The sequence below is a fragment of the Centropristis striata genome, chromosome 7 (assembly GCF_030273125.1).
Source record: "Centropristis striata isolate RG_2023a ecotype Rhode Island chromosome 7, C.striata_1.0, whole genome shotgun sequence".
Lineage (NCBI taxonomy): Eukaryota > Metazoa > Chordata > Actinopteri > Perciformes > Serranidae > Centropristis > Centropristis striata.
The window spans coordinates 5,172,039-5,190,616 of NC_081523.1; the positions used below are offsets into that span (position 1 = coordinate 5,172,039).

At 37.6% G+C, this 18,578-nt stretch overlaps 1 protein-coding gene across 1 annotated transcript in view; it reads right to left on the bottom strand.

The window, feature by feature from the left end:
• LOC131974362 (protein unc-13 homolog B-like) overlaps positions 1–18,578 on the bottom strand; it is a 297,247-nt gene that overhangs the window by 38,981 nt on the left and 239,688 nt on the right. The window contains exons 27-30 of the mRNA XM_059336642.1: positions 17,920–18,005; positions 12,296–12,422; positions 11,231–11,327; positions 5,556–5,699 (exon numbers count right to left, since the gene is read on the bottom strand). Of these exons, the coding sequence (XP_059192625.1) occupies positions 5,556–5,699; positions 11,231–11,327; positions 12,296–12,422; positions 17,920–18,005 (454 nt within the window). The remainder of the gene's footprint in view (positions 1–5,555; positions 5,700–11,230; positions 11,328–12,295; positions 12,423–17,919; positions 18,006–18,578) is intronic.

An 18,578-nucleotide genomic window follows, 5' to 3' on the forward strand; every position in this document is an offset into this window, starting at 1 on the left:
AGCACAGCAAGACAGTAAAAAAATACAACAATTTATGAGATTAAAGCTGTAAATATATAGAGTAAGGGAAGAAATATTAAAAAGCATAAAGCCATAGTACAAACTGGATTTGTTGTGAGTACAGAAAAGCTGATTTGGAAACAAATCTGAGGTGTTATGTGCTAATTTCTGTTTTTCCAACAACACTGCTGCCAATCAAAGGCTGTGGGCGTCACTCGAGGGACGTCTTTTTCCTTTTGGATCGTCTCCTGGTGAAACATTTCTCCAGGCGCCTCCAGTCTTCTCAGCTCGTTCCACCGTGGTGGCTATCAGCTCCCACATTCAACAAGCCAATTCTGCTTTCTGTCTATTTTAAACAAAGCACTTCTTCTGGTTGCCAGGAGAAGAAAACTCATGTGTTTTTTTTTCCCACACTGTGCAGCGTCCAAAAACATTTAACATGGATCAAATTTCACACCGAGCTGCCAGTTTAGTAGATAAACCTTCATGCAAACTGTACAGAAGGAGAATACAGACATGCTGGGACTGAGGTATGAGGAGCCGTATGGGCCAACATTTATTCTTTGTCTTGTATTTTTGTGTATGTGAGATTTATTTTTTATGTGAATGTGAGAGGTATTTTTTACGGAGCCCCCAAGGTGACATGAGAAAATAAATAAATTAATTTAATATCGACTTTGACACTTGAGATCTCGACTTTGAAATTTCAGATCTCTCTGCGTATGAGATAAACTTTAAGTTTTTCCGGCCAAAACCTGAGGCTTAATTAGACTGTTTTGAGGGAAGTGCCTGATGCACAATACAAAGGGAAGTAAAAGTTCAGCAAAATGCAGCATAAACAAAATGTTTTACCTCATTAGTTAACTACAAATGTCTGTAAAACATAATGGGACTGTGCATAGGTGCCGACTTGGGTTAAACAGTGTTGATAAAAGGTCTGATGGATTTATATTGTTCCACATGGCTACTTAATATTCACGTCTGATGGGTGACGTCATCGTGTCCGCAGGCAGCTTAAACCTACCTAACGTAAAATTACGCACGGAGCTGGGAACTGGCTCACTTCACTACATGCAGTGTTGTGACGTTTCATTGCACTTTATAGACTATTTTGTAATGTTAGTTGTCATATCAGATGTGTTTGTGTGATGTGTTTTGTGTGACTGTCAACATATCTTCGATTTGTGACAGGAGCTGATGTTTACTGTGTGGACAAAATAAGCATATTGTGCATGTCCGTGCCACGCAGGCACACACGGCAATGTGACAGCAAATGTTATAGCCTATAAGTGCAATTAAACCTTGACTCCACTAATGTTTTGACAAGCGAAAAAAGCAGGGAGTGAAACTCCAGATCTCAAGTTTCAAAGTCGAGATTTCATTTTTTTTTTCTCATGTCACTCTGGGGGCTACGTAATTTTTTGTGTATGTGAGAGGTATTTTATGTGAATGTGAGAGGTATTTTATGTGAATGTGAGATGTATTTTATGTGAATGTGAGAGATATTTTTTGTGAATGTGTTAGGTATTTTCTTGTGAATGTGAGAGTTATTTTATGTGAATGTGAGAGGTAAAACTGTATGTGAGAGGTATTTTCTTGTGAATGTGAGAGGTATTTTATGTGAATGTGAGAGGTATTTTTTGTGAATGTGAGAGGTATTTTATGTGAATGTGAGAGGTATTTTTTGTGAATGTGAGAGGTATTTTTTGTGAATGTGAGAGGCATTTTTTTGTGAATGTGAGAGGTATTTTTTGTGTATGTGAGAGGTATTTTATGTGAATGTGAGAGGTATTTTTGTGAATGTGAGAGGTATTTTTTGTGAATGTGAGAGGCATTTTTTTGTGAATGTGAGAGGTATTTTTTGTGTATGTGAGAGGTATTTTATGTGAATGTGAGAGGTATTTTTGTGTATGTGAGAGGTATTTTATGTGAATGTGAGAGGTATTTTTTGTGAATGTGAGAGGTATTTTATGTGAATGTGAGAGGAAAGAATGAATTATGGCCTATATGACCCTCATACTGAGTTGTTGTGCAGTTCAAATCAGTCAGACCAGCATTTCTAACATCAGTCAGAAACTCTAAAAACTGACAAAATGATGGAGCTTTGTGACTTTGGGTAATGCACTTATCTCCTAGACTGCTATTATCTTTGTCTTTTCAGACATGACATTACAACGGTTGTCTCAAAATTATTCAAAAAAGAAAAAAAAATAACACCAGCAATTGGACATCCTGCAGACAAGAATCATCAATCAGACACAGCAAAGTTTTCTTCCAAAACTTGAAGATTTCCATTTGAATAAATGTCTGTTGAGTCACCATCCAACACAGAATAATTTAACACAATTGAGCCTTTGGCACATTGATGAAAGTATTGAAATATTGATGTATTTGTAGTGTTGTCAACTGACATATCCAGGGAAAAAAGTTACCGCTTTGACAATTTAGGAGGTTTGAATCTGAATTTTGTTCAACGTGTTGATGTTATTCTGCTCTGTGAGTCATATAGATGGACATATTTTTCAGAGGCCAACATTTACATATTAAACATACTTTTAAAAATTGGTCTTTTCTAATATTATTCTTTATTTTGAGACACTGAATTTTAGTTCTTCATTAAATGTAGGCCATAATCATTATAATTAGAAAACTAGAGAGAGAAAACTAATAAATTAAGACATGAAGTGTTTATTCTGTGTGTAATGAATCTATATAATGTGTTATTTCCACTTTTTGAATTGAATTATTGACATAAATAAACTTTGCTATGATATTCTAATTTATTGAGATTCACCTGTATATAATTTGCTTTTGCTTTCTACTATTCTGCATGTTGATAGCAGGCGGATACCTCCTGGTCTGAGCAGGGAGGCAAACCAGGAAGTGCCTTAAGCTGCATTCTACCAAAAAATTCCAGCAGGGGGCGCTAAGTTTGGCTGCGAAAACATTTTGGTCCGTTAATTTCAATGCAAAATGAGAAAACTTCTCACTTGATTTATTACCTCAGAAATGTTTTTTAGGACAACACTATGGTCTCAATCACTAGTAAAATATCTGATGTTAATAGTGTAAATAATGGCCCCATTTAGAAGAAAATAGAAGATAAAGAATCGTATGATTTGGGGCGGGGCTACCTTTGATTGACAGGTCACTAACAAGGCGAGACGTCATCAGGAGAGAAGCAGAACAATGCGTATCCACGGCAACGTGTCAATAAAGTTATAAATAACGTTATATAGATATAAAAAAGGACATTTAGCGGTTTGGTCTCATAACTTTGACCCTTTCACTGTATTTTCACTTAATGACAGTTTATTTGAACGTTTAGTTCATTAAATTTCTTGTTCAGCGTTTGGTTGGACTAACAGACACTCCAAGGAGTCGCTGCTCAGTTTTCTGAGGTCAGTAACGAACATTTTGTTTTTATTTTTTGCCAAAACTAACATCCAGTTAATGCTCCAGTTAATGCTAACATGAGTCAGTCAGGTTGAGGTGTAGAGAGGCTGTAGTCAGTGATCAGATCCCTCTCCTCCTCCACAGTCCAGATATGGTCTGCTCCATGTATCGGAAACAAGATGGCGACCAGTGTAACGCTGAACTCGATGTCTCAAACGGGCCACAAACCAACAAGTGACATCACAGTGACTACGTCCATTATTTATACAGTCTTTGCTCCTGTACTAGAAAGCACTGCACCCATAAAAGTGTTTTTCAAAGCTCTCCAAGAAAAAGTATTTTTGAAAGTTCAGTGAGGTTATAAAATCCATGTGACGTGTTTGTTCGGGCCTCACAGGAAACACACGAAGCCTTCTGGTGAGAAATAATGAATGTGATGTTTGTTTACGATACAAACTCCCCAGGGAGTTCTCCTTCAATAAATCAGCGCGGGGTTTATCGGTTGTGAGGGTAACTCGGGGACAGGACATGACAGAAAGCGTGCTTGTGACCTCATCACGTCTCCGGCTCACTGTGAGAGATTTCCCTGCTTTCTGCTGAGTCAGCCAGATGGCCCTCTTACAGTCATGCATTAAACATGTGGCTTTATGGCTGCCTGCATTACTTAGTATGGCTTCCTCTCTGCTGTATAACTCCGTCTCTACCTTTATTCGTTTTTCTGCAGCTGTCTGTCATCTCAGACTTTCTCAAAATGAACTTTAACTACGCTGAGCCCGGAGGACAAGAGAGAAGGGAAGAATAAGGAATCGGAGGTATGACAAAGGGAGAATCTGGACGATATGTGCTGAGGAGAGAGAAATGAAGGCAGATATAGACGGGAAAATATCTGAAGGCAAAGAAAAGAAGTTCACGGAGGGACGAGACGGGTAAAAAAGAAAGCTGAGACGAGATGAAAAGGCAGAGAGAAACATTAACATGAGTGGAGTGGCAGAGTCAAGGGTTGGGGACAGAGAGACGGACAGCTCAGAGTGATGGCTTACATTAGCCATTCTTTATTTAATGAGTCCCATATTGATCGAGCCATCACACACACACACACACACACAAATATATGCACACACAACTCTTCTGCAGAGAGAGGTTTGCTAGATTTAATGGCTATGCCTAAAAGCAACTGCCTTAAATTAAATTTGTAGAAAGAAATATGACATCAAAGGTTCAATAAGAAAACACTGCACTGCACATATATTACAAAGAAATACCTGAAAATCATCTCAAAGGCACAAAAAGAGGGAAATAAAGTAGAGTTTGCATGATTAAAGCTGCACTATGAAGAGTTTTTGATGTAGCTTTATCTCCTTTTAAGCAACCACACACCAAACATTAGCAATCAGGGCACGATAAACAAGTAGCCCTGACTGCAGTGTGTAATTCGGCCCCAAAGATACGATTTTATCCCAATACTTAAGTCACAATATGATATAATTGCGATTTTACAGATTTTGCCATATGATGTAAAGTATTGTGATACAATATATTGCGATTTAACTGCATTTTGTGTCCACAAAATTAACACTCTGGAGTCTGGGGCTATTTTGGCTGTTTTTTAATCCTTTTCATTCTACCTGTGTATACCACTTAAAACAATGTTTACCATGTGATGTTGGTATCTTTGTTTATCAGCACAACCTCACCTTTATGACCTGATAATTATTTTTTCACTTTGACTTACTGGATCAACAATTTGAACACAAAAAACACACAAAAAAATCATAAAATCTTTTGAAAATAATGGGGTTTTTTTGGGTCATTTTGTGTCTTTTTTTTAAAGTCATTTTGTGTCTTTTTCTGGTCATTTTATGTCTTTTTTTGTAATTTTGTCTTTTTTGGTCATTTTAATACTGCCTCCAGCAGCCCCCAGGTAATTTGAGTTTGAGACCCCTGCTGTAAAATGTATTATGGGGCTAATAAAGGAAAATCTTATCTTATCTTATTTTATTTGCATATGTAAAGACGATATGACAGTAGGCGTTGTCCTGTGTGCAAGAAATGGAGAGATACCACCAAACAACAACCCAGCATGTTGTTCGTACAGCAGCTTTAAACGCTGTTTTTCTACATGGAACAGAAACCGATTGTAACAAAGTTCCAGCTCTCACCTTGGCGAAGCGTCGGTTGTAGTTTCCGACCACGGCGGGGTCGGGACAGTCCAGCTTCTTGATGATCTCGAAGCTCTGGTTGAGCTGCGTGAAGATGTCCACCACGGAGCTGGAGAACAGAGCGTGCTCAGACGTCTGCTGGAACTGCAGGTTCATGGAGAGAAAAGAACAATTTAAACCAACTATTAGAAACTTTTCTTTATTCAAATCGACGGCTCTCCGTCTCTACTCGCCACTCGTACGTCCGCTCCTTCTCCACTTCCCTGTAATCAAATAATAACTCAAACCATTCTTATTTCTTCTAACTGTGCTCTTGTGTAATTACTGTAATTTCAGAGCAGTCTGACCATCACAATTATTCTCACTCATTTGAAATGACTGCTGTTCTGGGAATAAAAGGAGCTTATTGAGCTGTTGCACTAATCATGTGTTCCTGCAGATGAATTCACCAGTTAGATGTTTCTTTCTTGAGCTCACATGGAGATGTACGTTAAATGGCGGCTGGAGGGTTGATGTGGTGCTTAAGATCTGGAGTATCTGTCGCTCTTATTCACTGAACCTACAGTACGTGGATCCATAACTGGTTCTTTAAGAGCCAAAGGGGGCCGATAACCACTTAACGGTTCCCCAATAAAATCTGCCTCTAATGGACTCATTGTAAACTCCCATTCAGTGAGGTAAAAGAGTCATCAGGCTGCTTGAGAGAGTTGAGATGTAGAGGACGTGTGTGCTGAATGATTCTCTGCAACATCCTTCATGCACATCACTGTCCTGCACGTGTTTGGCATGCAAGACATAAGGGCTGAGCCTGTGCAGCTCCAATTTATCAAATGCACCTTTTCAATATTTAGCGATGTACTTAATCTGTCGGTGATTTGCTAATAACTCTTTTGCTGCTGCTCATACATAATTTCACCTTAAGGCTCTGAGTCTATCATCCCTTCAGACTCCTGAGCTCTGTGTTGCCTTGTGAGGAGTCACTTGCTCAGGGCCTCCACGTTTAAAGAGACAGTTTGGATGTTTTTAACTGGGGTGCAGTAGATGATGGTCCGCACGTTCCAAGTTTGGAGAACCAGTCTCGGCTACAACACACTTACTTTTGAGACTGCGCCTGCTACTCGTTAAGAAGAGTAGGAACGAGTCTCCAAAAGTCTCCAATAACACCAGAAAAAGTTGCTTGATTTTCAAAAAAAGTGTCTCTAGATGGGTCTGAATAGTCTAAATATAGAGACAAAGAGTCTCTAGAGGGTCTGAATAGTCACTAAATATAGAGACAAAGAGTCTCTAGAGGGTCTGAATAGTCTAAATACAGAGACAAAGAGTCTTTAGAGGGTCTGAATAGTCTAAATACAGAGACAAAGAGTCTCTAGAGGGTCTGAATAGTCTAAATACAGAGACAAAGAGTCTCTAGAGGGGTCTGAATAGTCTAAATATAGAGACAAAGAGTCTCTAGAGGGTCTGAAAAGTCACTAAATATAGAGACAAAGAGTCTCTAGAGGGTCTGAATAGTCACTAAATATAGAGACAAAGAGAATCTAGAGGGTCTGAATAGTCACTAAATATAGAGACAAAGAGTCTCTAGAGGGTCTGAATAGTCTAAATATAGAGACAAAGAGTCTCTAGAGGGTCTGAATAGTCTAAATATAGAGACAAAGAGTCTCTAGAGGGTCTGAATAGTCTAAATATAGAGACAAAGAGTCTCTAGAGGGTCTGAATAGTCACTAAATATAGAGACAAAGAGTCTCTAGAGGGGTCTGAATAGTCTAAATACAGAGACAAAGAGTCTCTAGAGGGTCTGAATAGTCACTAAATATAGAGGCAAAGAGTCTCTAGAGGGTCTGAATAGTCACTAAATATAGAGACAAAGAGACTCTAGAGGGTCTGAATAGTCTAAATATAGAGACAAAGAGTCTCTAGAGGGTCTGAATAGTCTAAATACAGAGACAAAGAGTCTCTAGAGGGTCTGAATAGTCTAAATACAGAGACAAAGAGTCTCTAGAGGGGTCTGAATAGTCTAAATATAGAGACAAAGAGTCTCTAGAGGGTCTGAATAGTCACTAAATATAGAGACAAAGAGTCTCTAGAGGGGTCTGAATAGTCTAAATACAGAGACAAAGAGTCTCTAGAGGGTCTGAATAGTCACTAAATATAGAGACAAAGAGTCTCTAGAGGGTCTGAATAGTCACTAAATATAGAGACAAAGAGACTCTAGAGGGTCTGAATAGTCTAAATACAGAGACAAAGAGTCTCTAGAGGGGTCTGAATAGTCTAAATATAGAGACAAAGAGTCTCTAGAGGGTCTGAATAGTCACTAAATATAGAGACAAAGAGTCTCTAGAGGGGTCTGAATAGTCTAAATACAGAGACAAAGAGTCTCTAGAGGGGTCTGAATAGTCTAAACACAGAGACAAAGAGTCTCTAGAGGGTCTGAATAGTCACTAAATATAGAGACAAAGAGTCTCTAGAGGGTCTGAATAATCACTAAATATAGAGACAAAGAGACTCTAGGGGGTCTGAATAGTCTAAATATAGAGACAAAGAGTCTCTAGAGGGTCTGAATAGTCTAAATATAGAGACAAAGAGTCTCTAGAGGGTCTGAATAGTCACTAAATATAGAGACAAAGAGTCTCTAGAGGGGTCTGAATAGTCTAAATACAGAGACAAAGAGTCTCTAGAGGGGTCTGAATAGTCTAAATACAGAGACAAAGAGTCTCTAGAGGGTCTGAATAGTCACTAAATATAGAGACAAAGAGTCTCTAGAGGGTCTGAATAGTCACTAAATATAGAGACAAAGAGACTCTAGAGGGTCTGAATAGTCTAAATATAGAGACAAAGAGTCTCTAGAGGGTCTGAATAGTCTAAATATAGAGACAAAGAGTCTCTAGAGGGTCTGAATAGTCTGATTACAACCAATCAGATTGCTTGATTCGAGCCATCTGTTTTATAAATTTACATATTGATCTACTGCACCTAACTCCAATAAGTGATGGCTAAAACAAGAGCAAACGTTTCTTTTTTGGGATGTTTTTTTTAACTGAAAAACCATTTCACCCCAAGTCTGCAGTTGCTTTGAAACGGTTTAATTGATTGACTTCTCCTGCATTGTTTTGCATTCATTATGTGCGTTGGTAGTTTCCTATAATCACTGTAAATGAGCGCTTGCTCTTGGTGATCCATCCAGATTAGCAATGAAATGAAGTAAAATTAAATGAAAAGCATTTCTCCTCCACAACACGACACTCTCTCCCCTAGTTTGTATATATCAGTAAAGCATTGATGTGTACAGGATAAAGTAGGAGTTCTCTAAAGAATTTGAGTTGCATAAAAAGAATGCTATTACTGGTCAAAGTGTTCGGTGGCGGCCCTGACCGGAGCCCTGAGCAACAACAGAGCTCCCCGGAGATAGAGAGCAGCTCCGGGACCAACAGGAGGTGGAGAGACAACACTTGTTCATCACTGTGTTAATCTGGGACCAGCTGGCCACCAGCAGAACTCTGCTGCACACCAATGAATTGAAACATCCTTGAACTAAAGGTCATGAGACTGACGCCGTCTTTCATCCTGCTGTGGATCTGTCAGTGCTGCACAAAGCTCTCCTTCCTCATGCACGGTATCTCTACTGCTGCTGCCTTCCTCAAAACACCAACAACAACTCAAATAATGTGTTTTCAGCATCATAAAGTAGCTGGTATGTGCCAGAAATCTGGGAGTCGAATTGTGTGTCCATTCCTGGTTTTTCCATTTACACTCATCTCCAAAATCAAACCCATGTTGTTACCCTCTGACCTGGAAAAAGTAATTCATACTCTCATATTCTCCTGTTTAGATGACTGTAACTCTCTCTTCTCGGCTCCGGCATCTCACACAAATCCCTTTCTCTCCTCCAACTGGTTCAGAACGCAGCAGCTCGGCTTCTTACCGGTTTTAACAGATGACATCACATCACCCCGATTTTAGCTTCTTTGCTCTGGCTCCCTGTTCGTTTTAGGATTGATTTTAAGATTTTACTGATCACTTTTAAAGCTCTTTTAGGTTAAAAACTTTACAGATTAATGCTTTTTTATACTTTTTTCTGCATAAACCTCTTAAACAACTTCCGCCCTACTCAAAACTACCAAATGTTAAAACATTTTTTGGGATTTTAACCCTTTAAATGCCAGTTTGATTGCATGATGTCACTGATGTTTTTTTAAATGAAAAAACACACTCAAATGTAGTTATTTTCCACATAATAAATTATTTTTGTCTGGGGCATTGTTTCTTATCACAGTCATGGCTATGTCAAAGATTAAGAACAAAATAGATTTTGAAAAACCAATGCCGCAGCCAAAAGTAATTTATGATATGGAAAATAACTTTTAATTATTTAATTAACTTTTTTTAATATATATATATTTTTTTTTCATTGAAAAACAGTGACATCATGCAATCAAACTGGCATTTAAAGGGTTAAAATCCTCAAAATCTTTGAATGTTTGGTAGTTTTGAGCCGGGCAGAAATTGTTTAAGAGGTCTATGTGGGAAAAAGTAGAAAAAAATATTAATTTGTAAAGTTTATATCGCATTTTTTGGAGATGCCCATTTCAGCCCAGAATTTGTACACAGTTTATTAAAGACCCATTAGAAAAATTGAAATTTGAATTACAAAATATATCAAGAAAAAAAACCTTTTTCCAAAAATCATGCCATTTGCAGTATCACAGCCAAAGTTATTATTATTATTATTATGTAACACTAGATTTGCAAAGAGAAGTTTAGATTCATCAGTGTTATTTGGTGGCAGTAAAATAACTTGAATGTGGTAATTTATTCTGATTTTCTGATTTGTTTCCTGCTATTTTATAAGTCATCTACTTCTCATTTCCTTCTTGTTGTGAGCGCGGTGAGCCAAATCACCGTTCTCTTGAGTGATTCCACATAAAAAACAACACGACTATGAGTGTTCATTGACATTTTTACAAGACCCTTTTCTCTGTAAATCACCTCATCATAATAGCTTAGATCACAAAAAAATAATGTCTCTTGTATCCGCTAACAGTTTCTGCAAACTGTTTCTTTTATTGCCTTAATTAAATCCTGGTGTCTGGTGAGGCAATGTCTTTGTCCTCAGGAAACAAGAAATTGAAACTTGAGAGTGAAATGGTAAATTTTGCTTCCAACAGGGAGACAGTTGATGCTCCAGTAAAGAGCTCCTTGGTAGAAATTGGTTAACATAAATTGGTGAACAGTCAGTAATATCCTGCTGACGTGCATAACTCACACAGTGCTATTTGGAATGACTTTATTTATATAAAACACACCGTGTATCCCTCTGAAGGGAAAGATGAGAAGCAAAACTACTGTGTAAAGTAGAAGGGACAGTAACCAGTGGCCCAAAAACAACAAGATGATGACTTCTCTGAGGGCCCGTTTACACAACAACACTCTCGGGTGAAAACGACAAAACATTTTATCAGATGTACCTTTCATTTAGTAAGAATTTCAAGCATTTACAAGCACTTTATCCAAAATCCAAGCACTTTTTAAACCTTGAAAATACATTTAAATTCAAGCATTTTCAAGGATTTCAAGCACCCGTACGAGCCCTGTATTTTTTTTTTAGAAATACCTGTGTATGAGCCTTAAATAAAGAAGTTTTGATGCACTTTTAACAGTTTTCTGGTTTCTTCACTCACCCCTTCTCTCTTGTCTCTCTCCAGCGCTCCGTGCATGAACTCCATGGACACCTCCTCGTTCTCAGCCAGCCAGGCCAGGACGAACTGGAGGAACCACCTGAACAAGAACAAAAACCCTGTTAGTAACCTTAAAGTAGACACACAAAATATGACAATACTAAATACTAAATGTTTTGTGTTTACTTCAAAGCTTGCAGATTCAGATTTAATCCCTTTATTCCTTTTTTTATGATCATGAATTGTATTTAATTTATTTTTTTTAATCAGAATAATCCCCAACCAATAACAGATAAAGGAGAAAAAAAACAAGGTTTCATTATTGTTCTCTGTTGTCCATGTTTGTGGTGTAAAAACTCAGAAACAAGAGCTTCTGCTGTTTGAATGTTTGTGTCTTTTATTATGGTGGAAACTGTAAAACTACAGACAAAAACTCAGTGAAAGACAGAAATGAGATGAGCTGAGTTTAATCTGGAGACGACAGAGGAGGGAGAAAAACTGTGTGTGTGTGTGTTTGTGTCTATCTGTGTGTCTGTGTGTGTGTTTCTGTCTGTCTGGCCGTGTGTGTGTGTGTGTGTGTGTGTGTATGTGTGTGTGTGTGTGTGTCTGTGTGTGTATGTATGTTTTAGTGTGTCTGTGTGTGTGTGTGTGTATGTTTTAGTGTGTGTGTGTGTGTCAGTGTGAGTGTGTGTGTAAGTGTGTGTGTGTGTGTCTTACGCTGGGTATTCAGGTACTGTGTGTGTGTGTGTGTGTGTATGTTTTAGTGTGTGTGTGTGTGTGTGTGTGTATGTTTTAGTGTGTCTCTGTGTGTCAGTGTGAGTGTGTGTGTAAGTGTGTGTGTGTGTGTGTGTGTGTGTGTTTGTGTGTGTGTGTCTTACCCTGGGTATTCAGGTACTGTGTGTGTGTGTCTGTGTTTATGTGTGTGTGTGTGTGTGTGTGTGTGTGTGAATCTTACGCTGGGTATTCAGGTACTGTGTGTGTGTGTCTGTGTTTATGTGTGTGTGTGTGTGTCTATGTGTGTGTGTGTCTATGTGTGTGTGTGTGTGTGTGTGTGTGTGTGTGTCTTACGCTGGGTATTCAGGTACTGTGTCTGTGAAGGCCGGTAGATCCTTAACGTACTCGTTGTAAAGCCACTTGACCTTGAAGTGCAGGTTCATGTAGTCGGCGGTCTTACACAGTTTATGCTTCTCGTGCTCTGTGAAAACACACACAAAAACACACACACACGTAAGCACACAGAAATACACACCACCTTTATCCCCTGAAGTCCTGCAGCAGTAACAGTCTTACAGTCTCTTGGTAAAAACTTTGAACACTATAACATTTAGTGTGGTATCTTGTTTCTACACATAAATCTTTCATATTTTTTAAGAAACATATCAGAATATCTACACTGCTGCTCATAGCGTTTGAATAAAATACTTTTTTTTTAACTCTTTCCATGAAATGATTGTGACAATGTGATTTATTCTTGACAGATAAAGTGTATATCTAAGTGATTATCGGTGCATTTAAATATGAATAAACAGAGTATTGTGCCTGTAAACAAAATTATTCAAACTTTACGGGCAACAGTGTGTATCTATTATCTACCTCCATTTTTACTACTTTTATTTTTCAGCCACTTAATTATATCTTTCAGACTCTAATGTATATTTATTAATGTTTTTATCTTGCGTTTTCAGGTATTTATTTGTTTAACTGTCATTGTTTTATTTGTAATGTCAAACTGTGAATCACTTTGAGCTGCATTTTATGCATGAAATGTGCTATAAAAATTAAGTTTTTTAATGATTATTATTATCATTTTAATTATTATTGTGAGAGACAGGTTACACTCATAAAAGTTAAGAGAAAGAACAGTTTATTTCCCACTGGAATACTAGATAAATTATCAAAAACTTCTAAATCTTTAAAGTTTTTATTTATTTTTATCTTGGTAAGAAACAAATAATTTGCAGGTCGCTCTGCTTGGGCCAGTTCATGGCTGCTTGCAGCTTTAATTTATCTTGTTTTAAGAGTTAATTTCTTATTTAAGAAATCTTGTCAAGTTAAATTATCTGTCCATGCAGCAAGATAATTTCCTTCAGATTTACTGTTTTTATCTGTTTTTTTGACACACATTTTTGCAGTGCAGATCTGAGCAGAGATTCCAGGACAGAGAAGCAGTTTTTAATGTTTTCTAGGTTGTATTACATAAGATATCAAGCATAACAGAAAAATGGAACAAAAGAGAGATCTATTCTAGTTCTGTCCTCTTAAATTCACAACTATATTAAAAACAGTTCCTTGAACTTGAGCATGGAAGCACAAATAACCCTGCAGGATACAGAAACACAGCAGTTTGCTTTGGCCAGTTGTAATTTCAGAAATGTGCTGCGAGTTTCATCAAAATCCAATCAGGGTTGTTTGTGCCACATGACACAGAAAAAACAAAAAACAAATGAACGGAGGAGGTGTGAGAGCGAGGTGACTGATCCTGGAGTCCAAGTCTCCTCACTGATTTCATTTTCAGGTCCAATTATAGGCCAACATTAAAAAATAAAAAAAACTGTAGTGAGAGGTGGAAGATTCAGAGAACTGAGGAAGGTTTATTCAAATATTTCTGTTGTTCGAGAATGATTCTGTATCATGGAAAAAGCAGAAAATAGGGCTGTTTCTCACTCGCCGAAACGCCCCTAATTTAAATACGAGCCGTCCTGAGGGGACTTTTGTCTGGACTTTTTTCATCCCTGTAGAAGAGCAGAGTCTTTTTTCTCCCCTGAAAAAAGCCTGGTTACTGATTGGATAGATGCCACAGTCCTCCTGCAGCAGTCTCTCCCAGCTGCAGCCACAGAGCCAGAGGGGATGTTAACCCCTTGGCGTCCAGTCTGCAAATTGCTAATAGGCTAACAGTTAGCTCTGTACATTTTACTGGTATTCAGTGTACAATAAATAATAACTGAATGTTAATTTACTGGTATTCAATGGACAATAAGCAAAATCTGCATGTAAATTTTGCATAAATAATTAGTATAAAAGCAGCATCATCCTGTTAAATTAGCAGTAAAGGACAGTATAATCTACAACTTTAATTTTTTTTTTTTAATTACTACAGTTTTAGGATACAAAATGTACAAGTTGTTCTGTAAAGATGTTGACACATAAATATATTGTATATTCTGGTAACCACAGCTGCCAGTTTTTTTCCTGTAAAAACAACATTTTACAGTGTATATAATATTGTGTATAAAACAGGGCGACATGTGCTTTTAAATGTATGTTTCTTATGTAGTAGAAATCAAATAAAGATACATGTAAGAACAGAAAATCAGGCACAAAACAAGATGCACAAAACCCCCTTTTTTTTATATTTACTGCCATTTTTACTGCACGGAAATCAACAGAACCAATTAGTTGAGATCTAAGTTTTTTTTTGCATGGATAAATAATGAGACAGAAATGCCTGAAATAAAACTTCTATGATTGTGAACATGTATCCCCCAAAACTTTCTCCATCAGTGGCCCAGCTGATGGAGTGTGGAGAACAATTACACTCTGCAGACTCCCCCCTGCAGTTTTCACCTTATTATCAATAACAAAAAATGCTTCACAGTTCAAAAAAGTTTGGGAATCTCTGCTATGGATGACTAAAACAAACACACACTCTCACACACACACACACACACACACACTCATCTTACCGGCGGAGAAATCAACTCTGCGGATGCGAAATGTGGAGGGAGCTGAGATGGCAACAGAATTAGAAACCAATGAGAGTTCAGAGAGAAGAGAGAAGAAGTTGATGAAGCAATGAGTGAAAGGAGAATGGCTTTAGAGATGGAAAAAATAATGTTAGAAACACAATAATAGGAGAGTTGGACAGTAGGAAAAAAGCCTAGAAATGGGACTCCTTAAGGACTTTTAGTGCTGACTTGACTACAAACTGAGCGTCAGTGTTTCAGGACTCTACAGCCTCTACAAGTCTATTCTAAGACACAGTCAGAAGGCAGAATATTGAGCAGCTGAGCTGCTTTCACACGAGACAGACGGACTCTCTAATGACGGCTCACTATAACTTCAAACAGCTGCTCTTGCATTTATCCGGAGAGTTTATCTTACAGTGTAATGTGAAGAGCTCCAGAGGGGAATCAATCATGATACAGACACAAAACTATCGGTTTCTTCTCTTCTGAGTGTCAGAAACTGAGATATATCTGCCTCCATCGTGACTCACAGGAGCTGGAATCACAGGATTTACTGGAGGATACAAACCTGGCAACAGGCTGGGAACAGGCCCATTCTTCAGCACCCCACACATGCATTTTAAATCATATTTTAGATTTTTGATATCCTGTAAATGTGTCTGTATTCTGTTGACACACTGCAAAATTTCCTAATTCTGAGGGAAATGATCTTGCTGCATGGACAGATGATTTCACTTGACAAGATTTCTTAAATTAAGATTATTAAATCTGGAAATAAGCATGTTTTACGCTTATAATAAGAAATTAACTCTTAAAACAAGACAAATTAAAGCTGCAAGCAGCGATGAACTGACCCGAGCAGAGTGACCTGACAATTATTTGTTTCTTACCAAGATAAAAAAAACTTAAGATTTAGAAGTGTTAGATAATTTATCTTGTTTTAAGAGTTAATTTCTTATTTTAAGTGTTCAACATGCTTATTTCTAGATTTAATGATCTTAATGTAAGAAATCTTGTCAAGTGAAATTATCTGTCCATGCAGCAGGATAATTTCCCTCAGATTTAGTGTTTTTATCTTGTTTTTAGACACACCTTTCTTGCAGTGCAGTCACTTTTTTTGTGCTCTGTAATTATATTTCACAGACTTTTCAGACTAAGACTTAGACTTCTGACTGTATCGTGTCAATGTTACGTCTGTCTATAATCTCACCGTTGTTCCAGCGGTAATGGTTGACATTGTGCAACACTGCAAGATGGCAAAGAGAAGACAGAGAGTTGATGCAGCGAAGAACAGAAAACATGAAAGATGAAACCCAGAATAAATGTTGGCACTGTATGTTTCTGCAAACCACCGATAAGTTAAAATCTCAACTTTTCTGAACCGTTGCGACCCGTTCTCATTCCCTACCATGGTGGCTATAAAAAAGAAAACGTAAAGATGCACTGGGTCACAGGCTTAAACTAGAGATGTGCATTTTTTCCCTCCTGATACCGATAGAGAGTACTGATCTGATACCAGTGTGTTATAAAAAAAATATATATACGACACCTGCATGACTGTGATATGATTATCATTGTGGTTATTGTGGTCATTAAGCGGAGAAATCCCACATTTTTGACAACAGACAGGGGTTGGTCATCGAGGCTAATAAATACCAGGATTTTGTCTGTTATCTTGTTTGCTTTTACACTCTCTGGGGAATTTTTCTCGTCGCTGCAGGCAGCTTCTAGAGTTTGCTGCTGCAGCTCGTTCCTCTTTTTCCCTTTTGTTTTAGAAAATGTGTGGTGCTCTTTAGGGTGACGCGTCTTCAGGTGTTTCATTAAATTGCTTGTGTGAAAATTAGCATCGCTTGTGCCTCCCCTTGAGATTTTATCTTTGCACATGTTACATGTTGCAGTCTTACTGGTGGGAGATTCCAGTGTGAAATATTGTCACACTACCGACATGATAGTGCTACTTAGCTTAGCTCCAGGCCTCGCGTCAACCTGCTCTGACACACGTGTCTGTCTGTGTTACGTAATCAATCAAATGCACAGTGCCACTGTTTTTTAGAGCCATGGTTTTCTTGATAATAACCAAAATCATTATCAAGTAAACCATGTTAAATGTCTAGATATCAGCTTTTAAATTAAACTCTTATCAGCTTTTTTGTTGTTATCATTATATTTGTCAAAATAAATGTACCTTTCGTTGTACCAGGCATTAAAATGAACAAGAACCTGAAGAAAACAATGATCTGATATTTTTTTCCATTGTTGTTGAAGATCTGTTGATCTGACCATCTATCCTTATAAAAACAATGTGTTATGTCATAAATGATTGTATGATGTTCCACTTCAACAATCAGACTCTCTCGTTGTCCGTGTCTCCGACCCTCTGAGACCCTTTGATTGATTGATTGATTGCTGATCTGGTGCCTCGATCAAGAAGTAATGTTGATGTGAAGTAGTTTTAGGCTGCGTGAACTGCGTATTGTGTTTTATTTTGAAAGGGGGCAGAAGTGTATTAGTAAATTCTGAGTCAGATTTCCTGTCTGGTGCGATCTGCTCTGTTGAGCTTGACGCAGTTTAGCAACGGCTCGCGGCAAAAATAAAAAAAAGAAGAAAAGTGTATCCATCTCCTGTTTATCGTTTATAATTTTTTTTTAAAAAAAGACAAAAACCACCTAATTTTTGCACATTTTCAAAAGTTTTATGGCATTTTGATGTTTCAATCAAGCTTTTTCTAATGCAAAACTTCAAAATGCACATACAGTATTTATGTGCAGATGTTAATTTAAAGGTTAATTTGCTCCTGATATTAGGTAACCGGCTTGGTGCTGAAGCTGAGTCGTGCTGTAAACGTTTCATGTCAGTGCATCTGTGGTCTGCAGAAACAGGCCAAGATTCTTTCTAGTGATAGGCTGAATGAAAGGAAGAAAAGGTGGCAAGTTGTTACTCTTTCTCTCTCTTACACACAAACACACACACACACACACACACACACACACACACACACAGTCTTACCCTCCAGGGCATATTTCATGTCCTGAGCAAACAGCCTCCAAATGACCTCGGCGCTGACTTTACCCACGTCGAGTTCCTGAGGAAACCTGAAAGAGAGGAAGAAGTCAGAGTTCAGACAAAATATCTGATGTGTGACTGTGAGCAAGTTAGATATGCACAAAACAAACAAACACCCACACACAGTAGCTAAGGGTTTTTCTCAGACTGGCACAGCAGGAAACTGATGAGACCAAACTGATATTAAGGTTTTTGTGAGCCAATATTTTTTTGGTTAACTGTGTTTACAGTCATTAAAGAGCAGCAGCACGTTAATAACAGGCTGATAGTGATCTATTGTGTTAGAAAAATCCAAAATAAAATAAAATAAAATGACATGTTAAAAATGTGTTTATATTTAACAAAACATGCTTAGATTTAACTTGGAAGGAATACAGTACAAATTATTGTTTTAAGTAATAAGTAATTAATTTTTTTTTTTACTTATGTAGATATCACCATGAAACTTCCTAAGTTTGTTATTTACATTAAGACAATATTTTTTTTGTATTGCAAGTTTTCTGTAATTTATGTTTAGATATGTAAATGAGGCGGGGACTCATTGAATATGTGCCTTTTTGCATATATTTCCAGGACATAAATCTTAACATTGGATAAGGCAA